This window comes from Pteronotus mesoamericanus, unplaced genomic scaffold (genome assembly GCF_021234165.1).
Source record: "Pteronotus mesoamericanus isolate MK-2021 breed Mesoamerican mustached bat unplaced genomic scaffold, CSHL_Meso_final contig_78, whole genome shotgun sequence".
In the NCBI taxonomy this organism is placed as follows: Eukaryota; Metazoa; Chordata; class Mammalia; order Chiroptera; family Mormoopidae; genus Pteronotus; species Pteronotus mesoamericanus.
In genome coordinates this window covers 19,999,320-20,022,523 of record NW_026555258.1, presented here as the reverse complement: position 1 = coordinate 20,022,523, position 23,204 = coordinate 19,999,320, and the positions used below count along the sequence as shown (strand labels likewise).

General features: G+C 41.8%; 1 protein-coding gene across 4 annotated transcripts in view; it reads left to right on the top strand.

Moving 5' to 3' along the window:
* The first annotated feature begins 1,919 nt into the window (after positions 1–1,919).
* Positions 1,920–23,204, top strand: part of PALM2AKAP2 (PALM2 and AKAP2 fusion) — a 399,871-nt gene continuing 378,586 nt past the window's right edge. For all 4 annotated transcript variants that reach the window (XM_054584541.1, XM_054584539.1, XM_054584538.1 and 1 more), the window contains exon 1: positions 1,920–1,940. In XM_054584541.1, coding sequence (XP_054440516.1) covers positions 1,936–1,940 — 5 coding nt within the window. In that variant the 5' untranslated portion in view covers positions 1,920–1,935. The remainder of the gene's footprint in view (positions 1,941–23,204) is intronic.

Sequence of the window (23,204 nt, the reverse complement as noted above, 5' to 3'; positions counted from 1 at the left end):
CCCTCGTTCTTTGAGAGCTGCTAAACTGGTCCAGGATTGCTTATCTCTGAGCTGTTCAGAGGTACAAAAACAAATCTCTTTTCTGGCTAAGTTTCTTAATTACTCACAGCTGAACTTAATCCTCTACGCTACAGGAGTAAATAGGAGGTGAGGCTGTAAAGATAGTAAAGATGTAGAAATGGTGAGTACAGTATAATCAATGTTTTGTAGTGGCTTGACTACAAAGGGCAAGAGTGGAAGGAGGATGGTAGCTGGAGACGGACATGAGTGGAGGGAGGGTTCTATGATCTTTCAATTCACACTGGACTCTGTGACGGAAAACTGGAGGTGATCTAGAATCTCTTTCCACAAAACAGCACCGTGAATCTTCATTGCATTTGACTCTGTGGCTCACTTTCCAGAGGGAAAGGAGGAGCAGTGAATCCACCCAGAATATTTTGCACGTCTCCTTCCAGCTGCTAGAGCCACTAAACAAGCTGATGGCTGGCTAGAGTGTCCTTCCCCTGTGGCTTGCATATCCCAGCCCTCTCCTTCTCAGGCCAGGCTCTCGGGCGCCGGGGCTTTCCTAAACACTCTACCATGGCAGGTCCGCTCCCCTTTTATTCTCCATCAGAGTTTAAAAAAAAAACAAAAAACCACAGCGTTAAGATATAATATAATGCATATACCATAACATTCACCCAGAATGTACAATTCAGTGTTTTTTTTAGTATATACCGAGCTGTGCAATTATCATCACAAGTTAATTTTAAAACCTTCATAAAAAAATAAAAATAAAATAAAACCTTCATCACAACATTTTATTACTTGATTTTTTAAAGCAGTATTTTCAGCTTGTGATTCTGTTTATTTTTCGTCTTCTCTGTGCTTGTCTTCTGCTTTAATCGGTGGGCTCCACGAGGGCAGGGACCGGCGTGACTCTGCCCGCGCGGCATCCTCTGCAGCTGGCAGACACCCACGCACAGAGGGGCTGGGCAGTAAGGTTCAGTGAAGCCTGACAGTTTTCCCATCTACTCTTCACTGCAGCAGGTGCAATGGGTGGGAGACAGGTTCCCACTCCGGAGACCTTTAGGAGTAGGGGATTTTCAGAAGGGGTGTAGGGAAGGAATACACGCTCCAGAGAGATTTATAACTCTGCGGTGGGGCCTTGGTAATTTGAGAAACCATATTCAATATATCTATTGTTTTCAAAGAAAGGACTAGGGAGACTAATATTTTTGATGGGCGGGAATACGCAGAACGTTTAATGAAAAGAAGGGCGTGGGATCGCCAAAGTGATGAAACACTGCATTAACGCGCCGCAACGCGGCTGAGTTTTCCTTGGGAAACTCAGACCGATGCCCGCTGGGCTGGCACAATGGCGTTTCCGAACCCATGCCCAGCCCACTGGGGGCAGTACTTGCTATTTGCTGAGACCAGACGCTTCTTCCTCTTCCAACTTCCAAACCACGAGAGCTGCAACCTTGCCAATGACTCCACCGTTTCCCTGCGCTCTCTGGGTTGTGCCACCAGCCGCAGCAGCTCCTCTTTCCCTCCTACCCGACCCCGGCGCCTCAGTGCTGCGCCTGCGAGCCCCAGGGGAGCCGCCGGCGCACCTGGCGCCGCAGGCGCCCGGGTACTGGGTGCTGGTGGCCACACCGCCCGGGGCGCAGCTGCCAGTGCGCTCCCTCCCGAAAACACTTAAGTGGAGTGGCTTGTCTAGCTCCTAACGAACAACATTATCCAATTGCTTCCCGTTTTATTTGCAGGCTGGGAGCTGACAGAGCCCGAGCCTTTACTTTCAACCCTCAAGGGGAGGAGAGGGTGCGGGAGGGGAGGGGAGAAGCTCCCGGCTCCACCTCGCGCGCAGCACGGCGCGCGGCCAGAGCACCAGGCTCCAGCAGATGCGAGCAGCGCCGGTGAGCCACGCAGCAGCGCGCCTGGCAGCCCGGAGCTATGGAGTGAGTATCCCCTCGCTGCTCGAGTCCAGTCGCTCGCTGTCCTGCTCCCGGCATGTTGCCATGGCGACCGAGGCAGCAGGCAGAGCAGTCTCAGTCCCAGTCCCGGATGGGTGTTTAATTTCAGCTCAGTGTGTACGCCTGGTGTTTCTATAGCAGCAGTCGCGGCACAAGAGCCAAGGGGTAGGATCCCCTGGATGCGCGGTTTTCTGCGGCGGCCCTTTGCCCAGCAGGTCCTTCGGAGGGGACAACGTTGCCAAGGAGGGAAGTACATTCTAGGCTTTCCCATCCCTGCCCTAAGCTTCCGCTTCTCAGGGAGTTGGCCGCAAGAGCCATTACTTCGATTCCTAACCATCTCAGCATTATTGGACTGCAGTTTTTTTCCAACAGGGGGTGGGTCACTGCGGATCGGAAGCAACTGTGGTTCGGTGTGAAGCGTGTAATGGAAGGATGATGAGTTAGTGGGTAATGTGAGGCAGAGCTGCAATGCCCTGGCTGCTAGAAGCCATCAGGCGCCCCCCGCCCCCCAAATAATTGATTTGTTCGTGGGGTAATTGAGACAGGAGAAAGAAACATAGACACAGTGGCCTGGGGTTGCATTACAATGTTTGGCACCATGGGCACGGTATGGGAGGGGTGGGGAAGACAGTGAAGGCAAGAGGGGCGTTAACCAGAAAAGACAGAATAAATGTCTTCAGGGGTGGGTTTCGACTGGGGTTCCTCTCCTCTGTTGTCGCGTCCTGCATTGCTTTTTGGTCACTCTCCCAGACTGCTGCCTCAGCGGGGCTACTCTGATAGGCGATAGGCTCCAAGAAAGGATAATTTTTTGGAGTCGGCTACTAAATACCTCTCACTTGGTCAGCTTCTCCTGTTCTCTTCCCACGGATACTCCCTGACGCTGAGGCCGTATGAAATCATATTTCAGCCTGGAGATAATGTCCTATTTCTAGTGTCAGGACTTTCATGCCAAACCCAATAAACCCTAGATGCAGCTTTTATCCCTCTGCATATCTGATTGTGCAGACGCAATTCAATCCTCACCAACTAGGCTGCTAAAGCAGAAGTGAGAGATGGTGTGGCCTTTTAGGAATGAAGAGTTGTAGATTTCAGCCTCTGCCTTGGGGGGTACTAGTGCCATTGATTTTCTACACCAGAAATTTAATGTTTCTGAGCCTCAGTTTCCCTATTTATACAATGGTGACAGAAATGGTCCTGAGAGGATCAGATAATATTTCTATTACTTCTAAAGGGCTGTGCAAATTGTGAGGTTTATACAAATTTAAGGAGCTAATGATTAAGGTTTTGGAGTCCGTTGGGTTTGAGTCCTTTTGCACTTTGCTGAATGACGTCAGTCTCTCGAGCTTTCATTTCTGGAAGCAGGAATAGTACTACTACTAACAATTTTATGCCATTTTTGTGAAGATGAAACAAGTTGATAATTATGAGGGTCTTAGAACAGTCTGTCACGAAGTGAGCTTGATGAATATCATATCTCTTGTCCACTATTATTACTCTGGTCTCCAGCATTCTCCGTTGACATTTCTGGGGTTGCGGGGGTGTTACCGAACTATTTTTTTTTTAGACAATTTATAAAGAAATACAGTGCCCCAGGTGAAACCGAGAGTCACACAGTTCTCAAGATACGATTGTAGGTGTGGAGAATCCACCAGGAGGCACAGTAGGCGTGAGGAGAAACTGGACAACTGGACCCCTGGCACATTCCGTTCTCATGGCTCATTGTCATTTTCTTAGACATAGAGGCTTTATTAGAGATTGAATGTGGGGCGAGCCAAGCCATCCCACTGTGTCAGGTTAAAGGGCACCCTGGACATTTGCCAGGAAAGTAGCATTCATCTTTGTGGTCTCTCATTAATACTCTAATGCATAACGTGTCTCCCAGACTTAGAACTTGATGCTCAATCAGTGTGGAACAGCATATAGGATTTGTAAGTTTATTTCCTCCGAACTTCCCTCCCTTTTTCCTCTTCGTTCCTCAGTTAAGCTTTTTTCCAGGTGTGCTCACCTCCTACCTGGAACTCCTTGTGAACAAAGGCATTTCTCGTCACCCTCTCTGACCTCTGTAAGATCCAAGTTGATGCCTCAACCAACTCGTTCTCTCCTGGTGAACCTGGACTTGGCTTTTCTATTCCAGTGTGACGTTCAAAAGTTCCCCTCACCTTCCTTTTAATCACAAGCATTTGCAACTGTCTCTCTGTTCTCTGCCCCACTTCCTTTACTACATTAAAAGAATTAGCTTTTTAACCCTTATTCCCCTTTCAGAACACCACCTTTCCCTGTCTTCCCTTGGATCTAATGAAATTTCCCATGTGCCAAATCCTGTCCTTCCCATTAATGTAAAGACTCCCAAAATCTCATCATAGGACAGCCTGCCTTGACTATGAGTAAGGAAGGGACTCAGTTCTCCTTTCTTATTTGTTCAACTTATGTTTATGAAAAAAGGATGAAAAGGGGTGAATAAAATTTACTTTCTCCTTTTCGTTCAACCCACAAATATTTATTGAGATTAGCCCTGGTCAGCAAACACAGTCCTGATTTTCATCATCTGGCGTTTATAGTCTAACGAAGGCATAGATGTTAAAACAGTAAACACAAATGCACATGTAAATACAAAGTTCAATAAGTGCCACAGAGGGAGAAACACAGAGAGAGGCAGGAAGAGACACAGGTTACAATGGGGGCAGTGAGGCCTCTCGGGGAGACTGTTACCGAACATAGAGTCTGAAGAACGAATAGGAAGGAGTTGGCTCGGTGAGGAGACAAGGGAAGAAAGGCCCTGGGCTGAGAATGCAGCATGTGCTAAAGGCCAGAGGCAGGAGAGATCTCGGCAAGTTGGAGGAACTGAAAGAGGGGTAGTGAGGCTGGAGTGTTGGCAGTGAAGGAAAAATGGCTCGGTGATGTGGCCGAGTGCACTGGGAGCCACCAAAGAGCTTTCAGCACGGGTGTGATAGTCGCTATTTGTGTTTTAAAACTTCAAAGCTTAAAAGTGCAAAAACCTAAAACCAACTTTCCTTTCGAAGGTGTTTAAAACACCTAGAGGCTTTGCTGGACGCGTCTCTAGAACACAGTACTCCAGATAGTGTGGGAGCCGGTGAGGGATTAAAAAGTACAAATTGGCAGTTATGAAATAGTAACCGGGGATGTAAACGACAGCCTAGGGAGCAGAGTTGATAGAATTGTAATAACTGTGTATGGTGCCAGGCGAGTGCAAGGCGTATCGGGGAATCACTTTTTAAGTTGTATAAATGTCTAACCTCTATGTTGTACTTGTGTAATAACTAATATACTATTGAATGTCATCCCCGGCCCCTCACCCAAAAAATCCAGTGTGGGAGCCAGAAGGCACAGAGAACATGGTACCTCTTTAACTTGTTACCTTTCCTGCAAGACCTCGGGCTCAGAGAGGGTATTCCTCATCCCCCACCAGGTGCCTGCTTTCCCTGCGGGTTTAGCCACAGGATAAGTTTCATGCATCCAGAGGAGATCACAGAGCATCTAAACTGAAGTTTGGTTTCTCACATAAACAAATCTAGGCTCATGAAAGGGTAAGTGTGGTAGGGATATTGAGTCACAGATGACTTCCGGTCCTTAACATATGCTTTCACTCATGCCTTCATCCATTTACTCAGCAAATATTTATTGAATTGAACATTTCTTATGTACCAAACACAGAGATAGACACTGTGGATTGATGGTGACCAAAATGTCACTGATCTTGTCTTCAAGGAGCTTACAGTTTCTTCTATATGTGCCTGTGGATGCTATATGACCTTGAACCATTTCCTTGCTAAGCCTTTCCTCCTGTGACACAAAGCACATCATTTCATGTGTTCAACGCATTGTAGGCATTGAACAGATGTATTTAAAAATGTGTGAGCCTTTTAAAATTAATTTTTATGATGGTAGTAATGCATGATGTTTAAGACAATTTTAAATGTTATAGAAGGTTATGAAGTAAACCTCTCCATTTCTCTATCCTCTCTCCCAAGTCTCGGTCCCTTGAGGTCATTACCAGAACCGTTTGGAGGTATCCTTCCTGATATTTTCTATGCCAGCAAAATACCGTTGGAAACACATGCTTCTATAGGTTTAAATACCTCCTCTCATATAAATAAAATCACACTGCATATGTTGTTCTGTAGTTTGCTTTTTCCACTTGATATATTGTGCATATTTTCACAGGTCAACATGTGTACATCTGCCTCACATGCATTTATTGGCTGCTTAGCATTTACTTTTGGAACATAATTCGTCAGTTACCTTTGGTGGAGATTAAGATTTGCTTCCATTTCTTCTATTATATGCAATGCTGCAGCGAACATCCTTGTACATCTTACAAATGAATCTGTATACTGTTTCCCAGAAATGGGTTTTCTGAGTGAGTAAATATGCACATTATAAAGTTTGCTAAATATTGTCAAAGTGTCTCCAAAAATGTTATGTCACCTTACATGGCCACCAGTAATGTTTGAGAGTCGCCTTCCTCGGATCCTTGACAGCGCTGGCCACATTTTATATTTCTATCTGAGTGTATGTATCTGACTTGTCTAGTTTCATGTAATCATTCCCCACTGGATTTAGGCCATTTGGGCTACTTGTCAGTTTTTCACAAAGCACTGGTGAGTCATAAGTTATAAATAGAAAGCTTGAGCCCGGAAGGTAATGAAAATTATTTACAAAGGCAAAACTTAAAATGCCTCATTAGCTTTTAAAAGTGATCAAGTAGTTTTTTCAGTTGGTCAAACCTAGACTGTATTAATTTCTTGTTCTTCACATTTGAGGATTGATTATTTCACTTAGCATCCCCTCCCCATTCACTACTAGTTGCATTTATATTGTTAGCTTTACATTTTCACAGTTTTTAACATTTGCAAGTTTGAACGGTAAACAATTCTCATGATTCATTCCACCGAGTGTCCTTTATGTACTGGGCACGGTTCTAAGTGCTGAGAACACAGCAGTGAATGAACAAAACTGAAAAACGGTCCTCCTACAACAGAGATTCTATGTAACAGTGGAGATTGTACAAAATATACTTACTTGTTAATATCAGGAAGTGATCAATGTTACAAATAAAAAGTAAAACACATTCAGAGAAGGGAGGGTGATGAGAGAGGGTTACTTTTGATGGAGTGAGTAGTCAGGAGATGGGTTTCTGAGTTGGAGAGTTTGAATAGAGCCTGGAACACAGTGTGTGGTGCGGAAGAAGAGCAGTTGCAAAGGTCCCAAGGTGCGAGCGTGCTTGGTGGGCAGTGTTAGCCTTGGGCCTAAATGGAGTCAAGATCACCACCAGCAATTTTATCCCGGGCATCCTCTTTCCTGAGGATTTTGTGTTGATTTGGTGTTTAGTTGGAAGGTTTTGTTTTTAAATAGGGCCCAAGGGGGCTGTATTCTGAATGCCTTTCTGTTGCTTCTATGAAGAAACAAAGTACATGTTTGTAAGGTTATGGAATCATGCCCCTGCCCCATAATTCTATAAGGCGTGCCTTCACTCGGTTCTGGCATTGACTCTTGCTCTGGAAAAGTGTGTGTCTAGCCGGATTATTTCCTCTTTGTAGCTATTTTGCTTCCTGTCTCCTCTCCTACCTTAGCAATGTTTTCCTCCCTCCCTCCCTCCCTCCCTCTCTCCCTCCCTCCCTCCTTTCCTTCCTTTTTTGCCTTGATGCTGACAGAATTATTTTTAAACATGAAAGTTTAGTAAATTTTCTGTGATTTTTCTCACTGTAAGTCATTGTGCCAGTTCTTTTTTTCCTGGAAAATGGTATATTTTTTTAATCTGAGGATTCACATTTTCCTTTATTTCTTGTAAAGATATTTTCTTCATGGCTTTCAATTAAAAAACCCACTTGTGTGATCTACGGCAAGTGCATATATTACTTATTGCCCTCGATAACTATTTCAAGTTGTTTTCATTGATTTAATAAAGTTTTTACTCGGATACTTACTGTGATTTGAGAATCTTGGCTCTTTGCTAGTTTCATAGTAAATAAAATTATCTATCCAATTTTTTATTCTTTATGTTCATTCAGCAGGTTTCAAGGTGATACAGAGAAAACTTAGCTTTACCATGCATTTGAATGAATGAATCAATGACTCTTGTGTTCCTATGAAAATAATATTAGGAAGTACTCAATGTCACTGTTACTGGAGAATTTGTTGTTATTATATATATTTGATTCAATCAACCTAAGTAAGTATGTTGTAGCAAAAGAAGTTCATAATGAGATCATAAATACTTAGCAGCAGAATTTCAGAAAAGGTGTACATCGTGGATATTCTCTGTCTCCCCCCCTCAAATCAACTCTCTACCCTTTTTCTACTGCTTTTCTGCGCTACGAGGCTGAGCATGATGCACTGTGTCAACTAGACGGCCTGGCCCTTCAGCTTCCTGCTGCACTGGGTCATGGAAGGACTAGCAGGAGACCCAAGGGTGAAAGAAGAGCGAGGTCAGCGTGTTTACCCTGTGGGCTCCTTTCCTGCAGGGCAGTGGGTGGCAGCGGTCGTTCCTCCTCTAAAGGCCACCGCCCTGCCAGCAGCAGCTGATTCTCCCTCGGTTCTGGTCGCCACTCCCTCCCTTTGCTCCTCTTGGACTGGGTTTGGCAATGGTAGACCCCCCCCTTGCTTAGCCCCTGGTGCTTCCCCAGCCCTGTTGGTTTTCCTTAAGGCTGCCCAGGCCTTTGTAAGGCGGAGCCTTTATTAAGCTTGCCTCAATGGTCTGGTGTGCGTATGCCATCTATTTCTAGCTGGATCCTAGCTCGCAGTGTGTGTGAAGCACGGAAGTGTTTGAAGTCTTGTAAGAACACACTTGGCGTTGCTGGAAGGGAACTTGATAATGTTTGTTCGTCCACACATTCTGGCCATTGGTGCTCAAGGCTCCAAAAGGTGTGAAACTAGGTATTGGGAGTTGCCACGGGCTTACTCATAAACTGTAGAAGGAGAAGCTCTGATTTCACAAGCTACCAAAGTGCTCATTTGCTTTCCATGGAAAATGATGTTTTTCTTATAACTCATAATAAAAATTCCCCAAATTTAATGGGAAGACCAATCCCAGTTATAGGAGGGCTTAATTAGAATTTTATTTAAAGAAATAAACTTTATTTTTATTAAAGGAAGGAACTTCAATAGTCAAAATTTCATTTTCCTGAATAGATCTTCATAGAATTTGACCTACCATTTAAACATAAATGATAACCTATCAGTACTATATGAACGAATGCTTCCTGAATTGATACCAAGTCAATAAAACCTGTCTTGTCTTCTTTTTCCCACCTGTTCCATTCTTCTTCACAGATAATACAAAAGCACAACACGTAGTCTAATCAAAAAGTATGTTTTATAAGTTCTGAATAAGTGAGCTCTAAACTAAGGATATTATATTCCATCTCTTTTTATACAGTATTTCATACTTGGAATACTGTATAAAGTAAGTTGTTCATTAAACTGCTTATCCTGCTTTCAGTGCCTCTATTTTACAATTATGTATATTCATTTAAAACTCATACTTTTTAAGTACCTACTACGTGCTAGGTACTATTCTAGGTACCTCTGACACAAATATCAGTACAACATAGTTCCTGCCTCCTCAGAGACCATAATCTAATGAGGAAAGGACATAATCGGCAAAAATATTTTACTATTGTATGCTAAGTGCTATGCTAGGGGTAAGTTTGATGGGATACTGTCTGAAGCACATAACAAGGACAAAGGCCTCTGTGAATCTTAGGAGCTCAAAGATTCTAGACGAGGTCAAAATACAGGTCTCATTCTTAGCCCCTGAGATTAATTTAGCATAGAAACACTTTGTTTTTAATGTCCGGACTAGTCATCTTACAACTGCTTAAGTCCTTTTCTAAAAAAACAGCCAAGCCAATTCCAATATTAAAATTAGTTCGTATAACAAGAGTCTTCAAATTTTGTCTGCACTAATGAGCCACGTCCAGGCTTGCTCACGCTGCAGTACCGCGGCGAACGCCTGCCCCCTTGAGGAAGCAGAAGCTCGGTGTCTCAGAGGGCAGTGCCGTGCGGGGCTCCTGCGCTGGGCACAGAGTAAAGCAGTAAAGAACAAAAGGGAAACACCGTGAAAAGCAAACAAAAACACATGAAGAGGGGTCGGGGCACTGCTACATTAGATGTCTGATTTGTTTTAGCCATCTTTGTTGAAATCACATCAAAGGCCTCTAACTCTCCAAGGGCATTACAATCTGCCAACTTGTAGCTATGAACCATTCAAGGAGCACTGATGAAGTTGGTCTAAAAACAATGTGGAGGTAGGTACTCCAACCTTCCGAGGCTTTCCTTACCTAGTTATCTTTGCAGAAGGCAGTGCCCAGCACTTAAAGTTAGTGACACCAATGATAAAGTCTCATTTCCTCAGAGACTCATGCTACTGTACCGTGTACACAGATCACCTGGGAATAGCGTGAAAAGGCAGATCCTGGTTCTGTTGGTCTGGGATGGGATTGGAGATGCTGCATTCCCATCAAGCTTCCTAGGAGAGGAGCGGATGCTGGTGCTACTGGGCCGCAGACCACACTTTGTTAGCGATGTTCCCAGGGCAAAGACACAGTGTAGGGCTGTGTATACTGCACTTCCTCCTCCCAAACAACCCTCACTATGGGGGCTGTGCCAGTGAACCGATGTTCAGCAGTTATTGTATAAAACAGGCCAATCTACACAGCAAAACTGGCTCTTCGTTTTAGTTGGCATAACTTTGCAGTTCCATTTGGCTAAAGTCTTTAGTTTTGTTTTTATTTGAAAATCAAGGCATGCTGGAGGGTATAAAACAGTGTTTATGAGATAAATAGATGTAATTTCATCTTTTAAATTAGAAATTTAAAGATTTTGTGGTTATAAATAATTTAAAATCTAAAAATATTTTTCCCTGGTCAGTTTCTTAATATTTAAAAAAGTAGCTAGTGAATCTTATTATATGTGTCCTCAAGTGTTTGTAAATCAATAATATCTTGGCCTAAATGTCAAGTTACGATTCTGTAAATGTGATATTCATTTCAATATGAATGTGATATGTTAGGGCCAAGATGCTTGTGGTATTATATTTTCTGAACAATATTTACAGACTTAGGGATCCTCATTATTGAAAGCCAGGGAAGAGCACCCTATGTCATAAATGACAATTCAAACATGTTAGCAAATTGTATTTTTATTTATGTGAGATGAGAATTATATCCAAACCCCTTCCTTGTCATGGGAGCTAAATACTATAAGGACAATACCTATTTGAGAATTAAACATTACAGAACAAGGTTCAGTTACAGATTCTTGATTGCTTAATAAAATGATGGTTCTCTCAATGTTAATTACATTCGTGTGAATTAAAGCACAGTTCTTAAGGGCTCTTAGTATGTCCTCTCCCAGCCCGTGGCAGCTGCATCAGGTGCCCTCCTGTTAGTTTCACTCCAGGTCTTAAAATTAGAATCATTTTATTAGATCCAGGTGGTGTGCATATGGCCAAAGTGCAGGAAGGGTAGGGGTGTCGTGCCCTGGAAAAACAAAGACTAGATATGTGTGTGTGAACATTCCTCCATTTTAAACCACAGGTATTTATTTCTCACAGTTCTGGAGATTGGGAAGTCCAGGACCAAGGTCTCAGAAGATTTGGTGTGCAGTGCCGGCTTTCTTTGTATCCTCACATAGTAGAGAGAGAGAAACCTCCAGTCTCCTTCTTTGTTAGGGGTACTAATCCCCCATGTAGCCTCCCATGACTTTATCTAAAACAAATTACCTCCCCAAGTCTTCACCTCCAAATACCATCACATTGGGGATTGGGACCTCGACATATAAATTGCCGGGGGGAGGGACAAACTTTTAGTACATAGAACTTAAAGCCACATGATTCACCTGGAACTCTAGTGTCATTGTATTCCGCTCTCCTACTTCACCTGGGTCCCTGTAGCACCTGCCCTGTACATGGATGGTAGATTTGCTGAGTGGAGGTCGAACGCCTCCTGTGCTTTCTGAATGGACTCCTTTCGTGAGCCAAGCTTTAATCAACCAAGCATTCTTGGTTATTACCGTGTACAGTCCAAGCATTTTTAGGTTCTGTATTGAAAATCTCTACTGTTTAAGGCCTCTGTCTAAAATGCCACCCTTCAGATACGTATATGTGTGTCTTATCTGGATACTCTGTTTTCTTCCATTCATCCTTACCTTGGGAATTATAAAAGAACTCCTAAGACCAAAATCCCCACGCTGATGGAAAAGCTTTGGCCTTTATCACCCACTTCCCAAATTTGCCTGCCTCGGGAGCTTGGTCAGCCTCCAGGGTATAGGCTGGCATCTTGCACTGGCACAACTGCAGAGCCTGGGGCTGGCTGCCAGGGAGATCCTGGGCTCAAGCGCAGGTGGGAGGAAAAGGCGAGAGAAGGAATGGGGACTCCGTCAGGTGGCCTCTGTGAATGGGAAACTGTAGGCGAACACCTGTAGGCGAAAGGATCTACAAGGGATCCTTGGTAGCTGTTGGCTTCTTCAATAGCAAAAGCTTCTGGGGTCATGTGCAGAGCAGGCCACTGGGAACTGCAGTCACTGCCTCTGTGTGGCTTCCTTCTTTATTCCTATCTGTCTCTATATTTCTGCTTTGTTGGTCTGTGGATGGGGTGAAACCCAAGTGGGTCCTTCATGTAGTGCCCTCAAAGGCTGGGGAAGCTAGTTGTTCACCTCATTATCTCCCTAGGAGGGGGACCCTTTCTAGATGGGGGGTTCTTTCTTGGCTTTGAGCAGTGCAAGCCTAGGGGATGGGATGGTGCGGGATGGGGCCTTTTTTGTTCCACTGTGTCATAGAAGTATCTTCAATAGAGTCCTGAGCTTTCCCAGAGTTGTTTTGTTCATGGAAAGTTGTATAATTATTGACCTTTGTAGGGGGACAGATGCTGGGGTCTCCTACAGTGCCATCTTGGTGACGTTACCCTAGAATCTAATGGAAGTTATATTCCATTTCCATTGCCCATTTCTGTCTCTCATAATGTCTTAGGTCATGTTCCTAGACCCTGTCTTCCTAGGTGGCACTAGGATGCAGATCCCATGTTAGCATCAACAGTTGGGGACCTGTCTTGATGCTCTCAAAGTTCAAGGTGACTCTGCTTTTGATTCACAGAAAAAAAGATCTGTGGGGTGGAAAAACATAAACCAAGATCAGAAGTAATACCAATGGCTAAAGACTGCCCAGGGCTGGAGTGGAAGTTCAGGCTTGCCTCTGATGAAGAAAACTAACCTGCACTCACTTGATAAGCATATAAATAGATCTGCATTTGGGGAGGGTAAAAAAAATTGTTCTTTTCCCAATTAAGTATTGTTATAGGGCTTTCATAGATGCCCTTTATCAAATTGGGGATGTTCCCTTCTTTGCCTAGTGCGCTGACAGTGTTTTTTGTTTTGTCTTTAATGAACAGCTATGACATTTGTCAAGTGCTTTTTTCTAGATTTAATGAGACAATCATATGGACTCACTTTGCTAATATTTTTTTGTGGTTTTTGCATCTATATTCATTAAAGATTTTTTCCCCATAATGCCCTTGTCAGGTTTTGGTGTCAGTGTTATGTTGATGGAAATTAACTAGTAGGGAAAAGTGTCTTCCTCTTCTGTTTTCAGAAACAATTTCTATAATAGTTGTATTTCTTCTTTAAATGTTTGATAGAATTCACTAGTGAAAATTTCTAGTCTGAGTTTTTCTTAATCAGAAGGTTTTAAATGACAAATTTCATTTCTTTAATAGATATGGGACTACTCAGAGTTTTTGTTTCTTTTTGCATTATTTTCAGTAAGTTGCATTTTCTAAGGAATTTGTTCATGTCATCAATGATGTTAAACCTACTGAGATAAAATCTTTCATAATGTTCTCTTATCTTTTTAATTTATCCAAGAACTTATATTGATTTCATTCCTGATATTTGTCATTTTTGTTTTTTCTCTTTTACTTGATTAGTTTTTATAAGGATGTATCAGTTTTGTTAATTGTTTCAAAGCACCAGCTTTTGGTTCTCTATTGCGTGTTTTCCATTTCATGATTTTTATTCCCTTTTTTTATTCTATGTACTCTGTGATCATTTCCCCCCTGACATTTTAAAATTAAACATTAGGTCATTAAAATATCAATATTTCAAGTTATAAATGTCTTTCTAAGTACTAGCTGCTTTCTACATATTTTGATTTATTGTATTTTTATCATTTAATTTGAAATATTTTCTAATTTTTCTTGTTATTTTTTTCACTCACTCATGCTGTAACATCTAGTATCATTTTCCTTCAGTCTGCAGAAATTCCTTTAGCATGTTCTTATGTTGCATATTTATGCTGGTGACAAATTCTCCTGGTTTTTGTTTATGTGAGAATGTCTTGAATTCTACCTTCATTTATGAAGAGTATTTTTGCTGGATATAGAATTCTAGGTTGACAGGTTTTTTCTTTTATTACTATGAAGATGTTATTTTATTCTCTTATATTTTCAGCATTTCTGATGAGAAGTCAGTCATCATTTTTATTATTTTCCTCTATAGGTAACATGTCTGTTTTTCTTTGGTTTCTTTTAAGATTTTCTCTTCTTTGTTTTTTAGTAGTTTGACTATAATATTCCTAGGTGTAGTTTCCTTGTAGTATTTCCTGCTTGGCGTTCTGGAGAATTTGAAGGATATATATATTTTTTAAGTACTTTTCCTACCCAATTCTCTATTCTTCCCTTTTGAAAACTCCAATTATTCCTACAGTAGAGTACTTGCTACTATCCTGCAAGCCACTGAGACTCTGCTCATGTTTTTGAACTTTTTCAATTTAAGTAATTTTTAAAATTTATGAATAGTTTTAGACTTATATAAAAATTGCAAAGATAGAGTTCATATATTCCTCTTACCTAGTGTCTTATGTTGTTACTATCTTACATTACTAGTGTACATCTGTCACAACAAAGAACCAACATTGGAATATCATTATTATCGAAAGCAACTCCATACTTGATACAGATTTCCTGAGGTTTTTTTCTTATTGCCCTTTTTATGTTCCAAAATCCCATCCAGGGCACCATATTACAGGTAGTCGTCACGCCTCCTAAGTCTCCCCTGGTCTGTGACAGTTTCTCAGACTTCCCATGTTTTTTATCTTGACAGTTGTGGGAAGTACTGGTAGGTATTTTCTAGAATTTCCCTCAATTTGGGTGTGTCAGATGTTTTTCTCATTGTTAGAGTGGGGTTACGGCTTTTTGGAAGGAAGACCTCAGAAAGGAAGTGCCAGTATCATCACACTGTCTCAGGGGTACACAGTATATACTGATGAGTTATCTCTGATGATGTGGATCTTGATCGTCTGACCAGGGTAGGGTTTGTCCAGTCTCCCCATTGTAAAGTTACTTTTCCTCCTTTTCTAAGGGCTGTGGACAGACATAAGATGGACCTCCTTGAGGGAAAAAGTACAGGAAGTTCTCACTTAACATCGTTGGTAGGTTCTGTGACTTTAAGCAAAACAATGCAGAACAAAATCATTTTTACCATAGGCTAATCTATATAAATAAGAGCTAAGTTCCTGTGGCATCTCATCAATGTTATAAGGAGATGACGTTGAGTGAAATTACATTTTTTTCAAGGACCTGCTGTATCTGGATAATTTATTTTGAATTCTTCTTAAGTTTGGAAACTTATCTTTCCAATTTATTTATTCAAAAAATGTATATGGGCATGAACTAGTTTTCAGTGGATGGACCTAGAGAGGAACGAGTACATTTATTGGTAAACTACCTACTCTGTGGCTCACAGGACCCAGTTTAGAGATTATGTTGCTATAGGGATCATATAGCGTTTAACATAAGGGTTGACTGAGCCATAGAATTCTTGTCATAGTGAAGATGGGGTTGGCTCTGCCCTACATTTTAAAATAGATGTCTTTTCTACCTCACGTCTCATAACTACAGCATGCCATCATTAATGTTAATAACATTAACAGAGCTACCTAGTAGAAACTTTCATTTTAAAAAGGCCTTGTGATTATTTAAAAGGTATTTATTATTTATTTTAATAATGCAATTGGATAAAAAGAAATGGATGATAAAACCAAGATAAAGGGAAAATTAAGTTTGGAACTATAAAACTGAGCAAGATTATTCCAGCAAATACATATCACGTTGTCCTGTTCAGTTGCTAAAGATGGCCTACAGATTCGGCCCTAAGCTTGACAGTGTTTAGAACAAAGGGAAAAATAATTGGTTATAAGATTCGAAATGCTCAAATCACAAAAACCAATTATTAAGCAGAAAACAGCTTGTCTTTGTACGAAGGCTTAAGAGAAATTTCTCTCACGCTCTATGTTCCTGGAATAAATGCACAGTCAGCTTTCACAGGGATTTCCTTGCCACGCCTCTCACTGAAAGTGGATGACAAAACAACTGTGAGCATAGTCTTTTATAGAATGAAGTATTAGCAAGGGGCATTTAATGTTAGTACATGCTTAGAAGGGTCTGACTACTATCCTAGGTTTTGTTACTTACACTGCAAAAGTTCGAGTAACATCTATCTCATGGTTCACCCTTGATTTTTGTTCCTCTTAAAACCTGAAATAAACCCGATCCACAGTTCATATCAGAAAGGATGAAAAAAATTATCTTGGTTCAGCTCCCTTTCTCATTGTTTATGAAGCTTCATACTCAATATAAAAGAGGCAAAGCATTTGGTACTAGGAGCTGATAATGTTGGGTTTCATTTATAATCATTAAGATTTTCAAATAGATGCTGCTTCTTGAGGCACATACTTATCTAGAAGAGATAATCTATGGACCTTCCTAGTGTCCAGAAGAGACAAGGTAGAGACAGAGGAAATTAAAGTTCTGGAAAGAGGAAATCATTGTTGGCCCAAAAGTTATAATGTCTTTTGTTTTCTGGCTAGAAGTAAGCCAAAATTTAATTATACTTCTGATGGTTTGGCTTGATAAGTATGATGGATGCTACTTCATAGGTGGCTGGGAATCAATACTTTTTTCATGAGTAATAACGTTTGCTTTGAAATATTTTATCTAAATATAAGATTCAATGTGTAAAGCTTTTTGAGGTGAGAACTCTGAGAAATGCAGTATGGTAAAGGCAGATTCATGTATAGGGCTTCGATCTGTCTTGGTAGGTCTGATTACAGAAGCCCCGCCTCCCCTGGGCCATCATTTTAGAAATCTCCATGCACCAAAAAGCACCCCCAAATGTTGTGTCTCTGTTACTGGAGACAGGACCTCTTAAGTGTCTGGGACTATGATAGCTTTCTCTTGGTGCCTCTTCCCATGCCGTAGCCCAGAGTGCAATTGTCAAGCTGCGGCTGTGAAGGGCTTCCTGTGGACAGCACTAACTTAAATGAGAATGTTTTCATTTTTCATTTCAAATTTGAGCGGAGAGATTCTCAATGACACCTGTTTCAAAAGTGAGACGAGCAAAGATATTGCTAGAGACCAGTGGTACGTGTGAATGGGAACAGTCAGCGTGTAGAACCAGAAGTGATGTGAAGAGTTTAGATCTGGTTCCTTCATCCAGATGATCTATTCTCTTCTGTTTCATGGATGTAGACCTTTGCTTCACTAGGGGGAAGTACACTGTTTCTCTTTTGGGAAAGGAGACTATGTGTACTTTGAGTTTCCGGCACCAAGTTTTGCCTTTGGGAACTCTGACTTATGTGATCTTTGGAAAGTAGTCCAACCCCTGGGCTTCAGGTGCCACTTGAGTATGAACTCAATAACAAATTCATTATATTTGGCTTTTTCATACCCCACTAGGAAATGCTGACCAAGTCCAAAGCATAGAACTCTGAAGCTCTGCCTGGGTGAAAAAAGGTGTAAGGATTAAGGAAAAACAAAAACAAAAACTCAGAGACACAGACAAAGGTATGGTGATTACCAGATGGAAAGTGGGGTGAGGAGGATAGAAGAGAGTAAAGGGGGGTAAACGATGATGGAAGGAGACTTGACTTGGGGTGCTGAACACATAAAACAGTATACAGGTGAGGTATTATAAAATTGTACACCTGAAACATATAATTTTATTAACCACTGTCACCTCAATAAATTCAATAAAATAGAAAAAAAGCTCTGATGCTCAAAGGTCATCTGGCTTAGACTAGTCTTCAGGTATGTGAGCTCAGAGCTGGTAAGTGTTGTCCACTACAATTGGACCCACATTTTTAAATGCCCCCCTTCGGAGGTAAAGAAACTTCTTCCGTTGACTGTTCAAGTGTTTCATTACTTTTAGGCAAGGAGCTGGTCTTTGTAAAATATTCTGTGACTGGATGGGGGAGTCCTATAATATAGATCATATCCTCTAATTATGTTTGACAAGATGCTTCATTTTACTGTGTGTATGACTTTGTAAAATCACCATAATCATTCTGAATTGTTCATCTGTAAAATGGAATAATAATCCTATTTCTAGGTTTGCACAAGGAGAGAGATTTTTTCCAGCTCTTGTGGGCTCATATTATTTTACATGTTCTTGACATTATTCTGGGAACTAATGTTGGAGCTAATAACCAATTTTCATTGATAACTCAACATTTGTCTGATGGTCCACCAAGACTCCCATGTGCTTCTGGCTATGCCTGGATTTCTTGAGTCAATTTCTTCCTGCCTGCAATGTGTATGTTTTGGTTTTGATTCAAGTGATGCAGAATGTGTTTAAACTCCATTCTCTGTAAAGGAAGCCAAGGCACACACACAGAAAGGCCCAGATTCACTTGTAGGTGGGTTCACTTTCTCTCATGGGTGATCAGAACAGGACAGGCCTGTGGGAATGCAGACACGTGCTCTCAACGCCGCTCCACCATGGGCAAGTAGTCCATGTGCAGTCAGGCCCCAAAGCTCAGCCTGGTTTTAGACATCACCTCAGAGAAGGATCTCGAATGTGTGCAGAGGATAACTACTATCAAAACATAGATCAAGAGTCCGTAAATTTTTTATTGTGTCACAGATCTCTTTGGCAGTTTGGTGAAGCCTATGGATTCCTTAAGAGAATTATATAAAATGTATAGGATTACAAAATTTAAACACAATTATACTGAAATATAGTCATTAAATTATTATAAGGCCTGTGCTTTCTATTCATGCATTAGATGCCAAGTCTAGCAGCAAATCAGACAACTAATTTCAAAGTTATGATGAGTGTAATAGTAATTTTGATGTATCTGTAACACAATATGAAAACATGAAAACAATATGTAACATAAAAATACCTGTGATTTCTTTTGGTGACAAAGTCACAGGTATTGCTAATCCTACTCTGGTTTGTTACCTACATTCATAATCGAAAATGGTAAATTTTGGTTAGAGATCACTGAAAATAAATATGTAATTTTTTTTCTTATGCTAGTTGATGAATCCCCTGAATTCTACCCCAAGTTAAGGACTCTAGATTTAGGCAATAATGACAACAGAAGAAAAGCTAAATGTAAGAAAAATGGAAAACTTCCTTTGTCAATATACAGTTATATGAATGTTAATTACATTTCAAGCCACTAACAGTAAATGTGCCTTAGCTTAGTGGTTAGCACAACTTTTTGCATGCTGTCATCTCCTAGTAAATATCTGTTGAAGAAACTAACAAAAAAATTGCGTTGCATTTATCCATCTACTTGTCTTTTTTCTTCAGTGGACTATGAATTGGGCACATTAGCTTTCCTATGACACAGGAGCCCAGTAAATGTTTGTTGATTGAAAAAAAATGACATAATACATTACCTGGACTAAGTGAGAACATCTTCAAAATATAACATCTGCTTTCCTTTGTAATAGTCTATCAGAGAAGAAAGAGAGAGCTCTTACTGATTTCTGGCAGAATTCTCTTCAATAGGGCCAATTTATTGAGCATTTATTGTGTGTCAGGGATATAAAGTCATTTAGCACTCATTATAAGCTTGCAGGTTTTACATTGCCCACACTCAATAATGTGATTCAAATATTGGTGAGAGTTTACGTGTGGTAAGCCATGGCCGGCATTACCCTGAGCACAATGGCACATTGAGGGTATAAGATGGCGAAGTCAAGGGCTCCTGCATGCAGACTGGTTACTGTACAGTAGGGTGGAAAGATACGATCTGTCTGTCATGAGACAAGGCAAACAAAGGTAGACTGAGGGGTCGGCATGACAAAAGGCAGCGGGGCAGGATGGAGTGTGTGTTTTTTTTATTTTTAATTTTTTCTGGGACTGGTGCATTTTTCAGAGGAACGAAAGTTTGAGGAGAGAAGGCAGGGGAACAGCAGAAGGGAGGAGGCTGAAAAGGTGGGTTGGGATTTGAATTGCAGAGCTAAGTGTTTCAGTCTTATTACACAGAGAGTTCACAAACACCGCTGCTGCCTTCAAATGATGCACCAGCGCTACGTCTCACTCGAAGGCACTGACACTAAATGATAGTGATTTCATAGGAGCCTCACAGACACCGTAATGAATCTTGAGCTTTTCAGATTGAGCTTGATCAGCACTCCTCTCCTCATCCCCAGTGGAAGTATTGCCCAAAAAACTCAGGTGCCTGGATTGCTGACGGGAGCAGAAGCATCTCCGCACCATCTGTCCCCGTCCTATCAGTGCTCATCTGAGGCCCTGCTCTGCCGCCGGCCTCTGGTTAAGCATCGTCGCAGTTTTCCCAAGTCAAAAATTTCAGGGAATTAATAACATAGTAATTTGATCCAGCTTGATTCTCTTAGACTAGTCAAGGCAATTAGGGAGCCATCATCCATGCCGTGCCTCCATTTATCCTAATGAGAAGCACCCTGATTTATAATGAGGGCCAGCAGTTTAATGTAGCTCAAAATATAATTTGTAAACTCTAATGACCAGAGTGTTAGCTATCGGAATGGAATAAATGGAACCGGTTCTCAAAACATGTGCTGTTTGGATGTTTCTGGATCATGTTGCTTTGCTCACTCTAGGAAAAATATTGCTTTGTACACAGTTCACTAGATAATGAAACAGTCGCATCTTCTACTGAAAATATGTTTTCATATAATTATCTGTTAAGGTACGTCTTTGGCCTTTGAATGTGTAGGATCATGGAATATTTGAATAGAAGAGACTTAAAAGTGCTCTAGTCCAATTACCTCATTTTATAAATGAAGACTTCTGGACCCAGAGAGAGAAAAGACTTGCCTAAGGTCCTTGACTCTGCAGTAGTGGACCTCGGATAGGACCCAGGTCAGTGCACTTGGCCCCACAAGAGGCTGCTCCCACATGAGGTAATTTTTAGGACACTCGATCCTTTTGTTTGTTTGGAGTGCCTTATGGTGCATGAACTTCTCTGCCAAGTGCCAGGGACCTTCTGACCACACTCACTGTGTATTTTGCGCTACGTGTGTCATTGGAGAAGTGCACTTCCCTCCTCTGCCTTCTTGACTTTATTTCTGAACTTCCTACAATAAGTTGAATGGCAGCACCCCCCGCCCCTGCAAATAACACCCATGTCCTAACCCCCAGAACCTATGAATGTGACCTTACTTGGAAAAAAGAATCTTTGCCGATGTAATGAAGTTAAGGATCTCAGGATGGGATCATCCCGGCTTTAGAAAGGCTGAGGGAGATTTGAGACACGGGGGAGAAGGCCAGGTAAAGACAGAGGCTGAGATGGGAGTTGTGCAGCGACAAGTCAAGGAACAGGGAGCATGCCAAAGATTGCCAGCAGCCGCAAGGAACCAGGAGAGAGGCACAGAACAGATTCTTCCTTAGAGCCTCCACAAGGAACCAAAGAAGATGCTAATAAATATTTATGGATTGAATGAAAGGCAAATAAATGCTTACTTCTAAAAAGTGCATAATGGTCTAATTCATCAGGCTGCCAAGAAATTAGGCACTGCAGGGAAGATAATAAAAGGTTGCCTCTCAAAATAGAGGCAAATTCCGCTGTAGCCTTTGTGCTGCCAAACGTATTCTTCTATAATAATCGGTTATGTGAGTATGATACTTCGGTTGTTATCCTTGCCTCTGAAAGACGCCATCTTTCCTCCCCACCTCCCCACCATCGGTCAGCACGGGGATCCACCCTCAGGGTGGACATCGGCTCTGCAGAATCACCTTCCCGTTAGAGGTGATGAGAAAACACATTCAGTGAGTTCAATGGTTGATTCCGGGTCCCTTAATCTTCTGATCCTCTATTTCACATCGATAAAGTAGATAAAAATACCTTCCTCAAAGCCTTGTTGAAGTCATAACATGAGGTAGGTGTGATGTACGTCTCTAAGGGAGGGCAATAAATATTAATAACATACCTATTGCTTGCTTGGGTTTTAAACAAATTGAGAAATAAGGCAAAAGAATCAATAGATGAAAAACGACAACAAAAAGCCACCTTCATGACGCTGGTAAAGGCTACGATGGAGTCCCTAGGTCACTGTGGGACTTCCATGTGACAGCTGCGTCTCTGCCTGGGCTGGATTAGTCTTCTGGTCTCAGGCTGCCCTGGATCCCCCTGTAGGGACAGAGCCTGCGTCTGGGGGAGCTGGGCAAGCTGCCTGCTCCCAGGGTCTGGCCCTCGTCTCAGAGGAAGAGACAGGATGGTGCAGGTCAAGTTCCTGCCACCAAATGCACTGCTCAGCTGAGTGACTCCCAAGGGAAATGGGAGCGAGAGGTGGATCAAGGCCAGGAGCGTCATGGAAAGAGAGCTTTTTCCACATGGACGGAAGCATGAGGAATGGGAAATGTCTCTCTGTTTCCTTAACCCAGTAAGGCTGAGCCTGTGTTCCCCCATGGGGTGGCCTTCCCCATGCAGCCGGAGGGCCCACGGCCATCAGGATGGTCCCGTTCTCATCCTTGTGACACAGCTGTCCCCACCAGCCATGGCTCACCAGCACCTCATCCTGCCTTGGCTTGGGTCTACGATAGGATCTTCAATTTAATTTACAATCTGGAAATATATACTTTAAAATCTGTAGTTTTTTGGCAAAAGATCTTGAAATAACAGCTACCACTGAATTGTGTCTTGAGAATTATGAAGTTAGAAGAATCTAAGTCTTCTTTTCTGGATGCTGGCTTAAAATGGAGGGCTCAGAGCCTCTCTCTCACATATTCCTCCAAAGGCCGATCCGATCTTTGCTCTACATTTATGTCTCACCATCTCAAAGACTCTCTTTGGCTTTGAAGCTATTCATAATTTTGAAGTGATCATCTATATTCCTTTAGGCATTATAGCTTAATACTGAATAATCAGGGATAACATATAATGTTCCCAATTTGTAATAGACATACCATTGTAATTGTCCTCATATATACTTTCAGGGTTCCTCCCAATTAAATTGAAAGTTA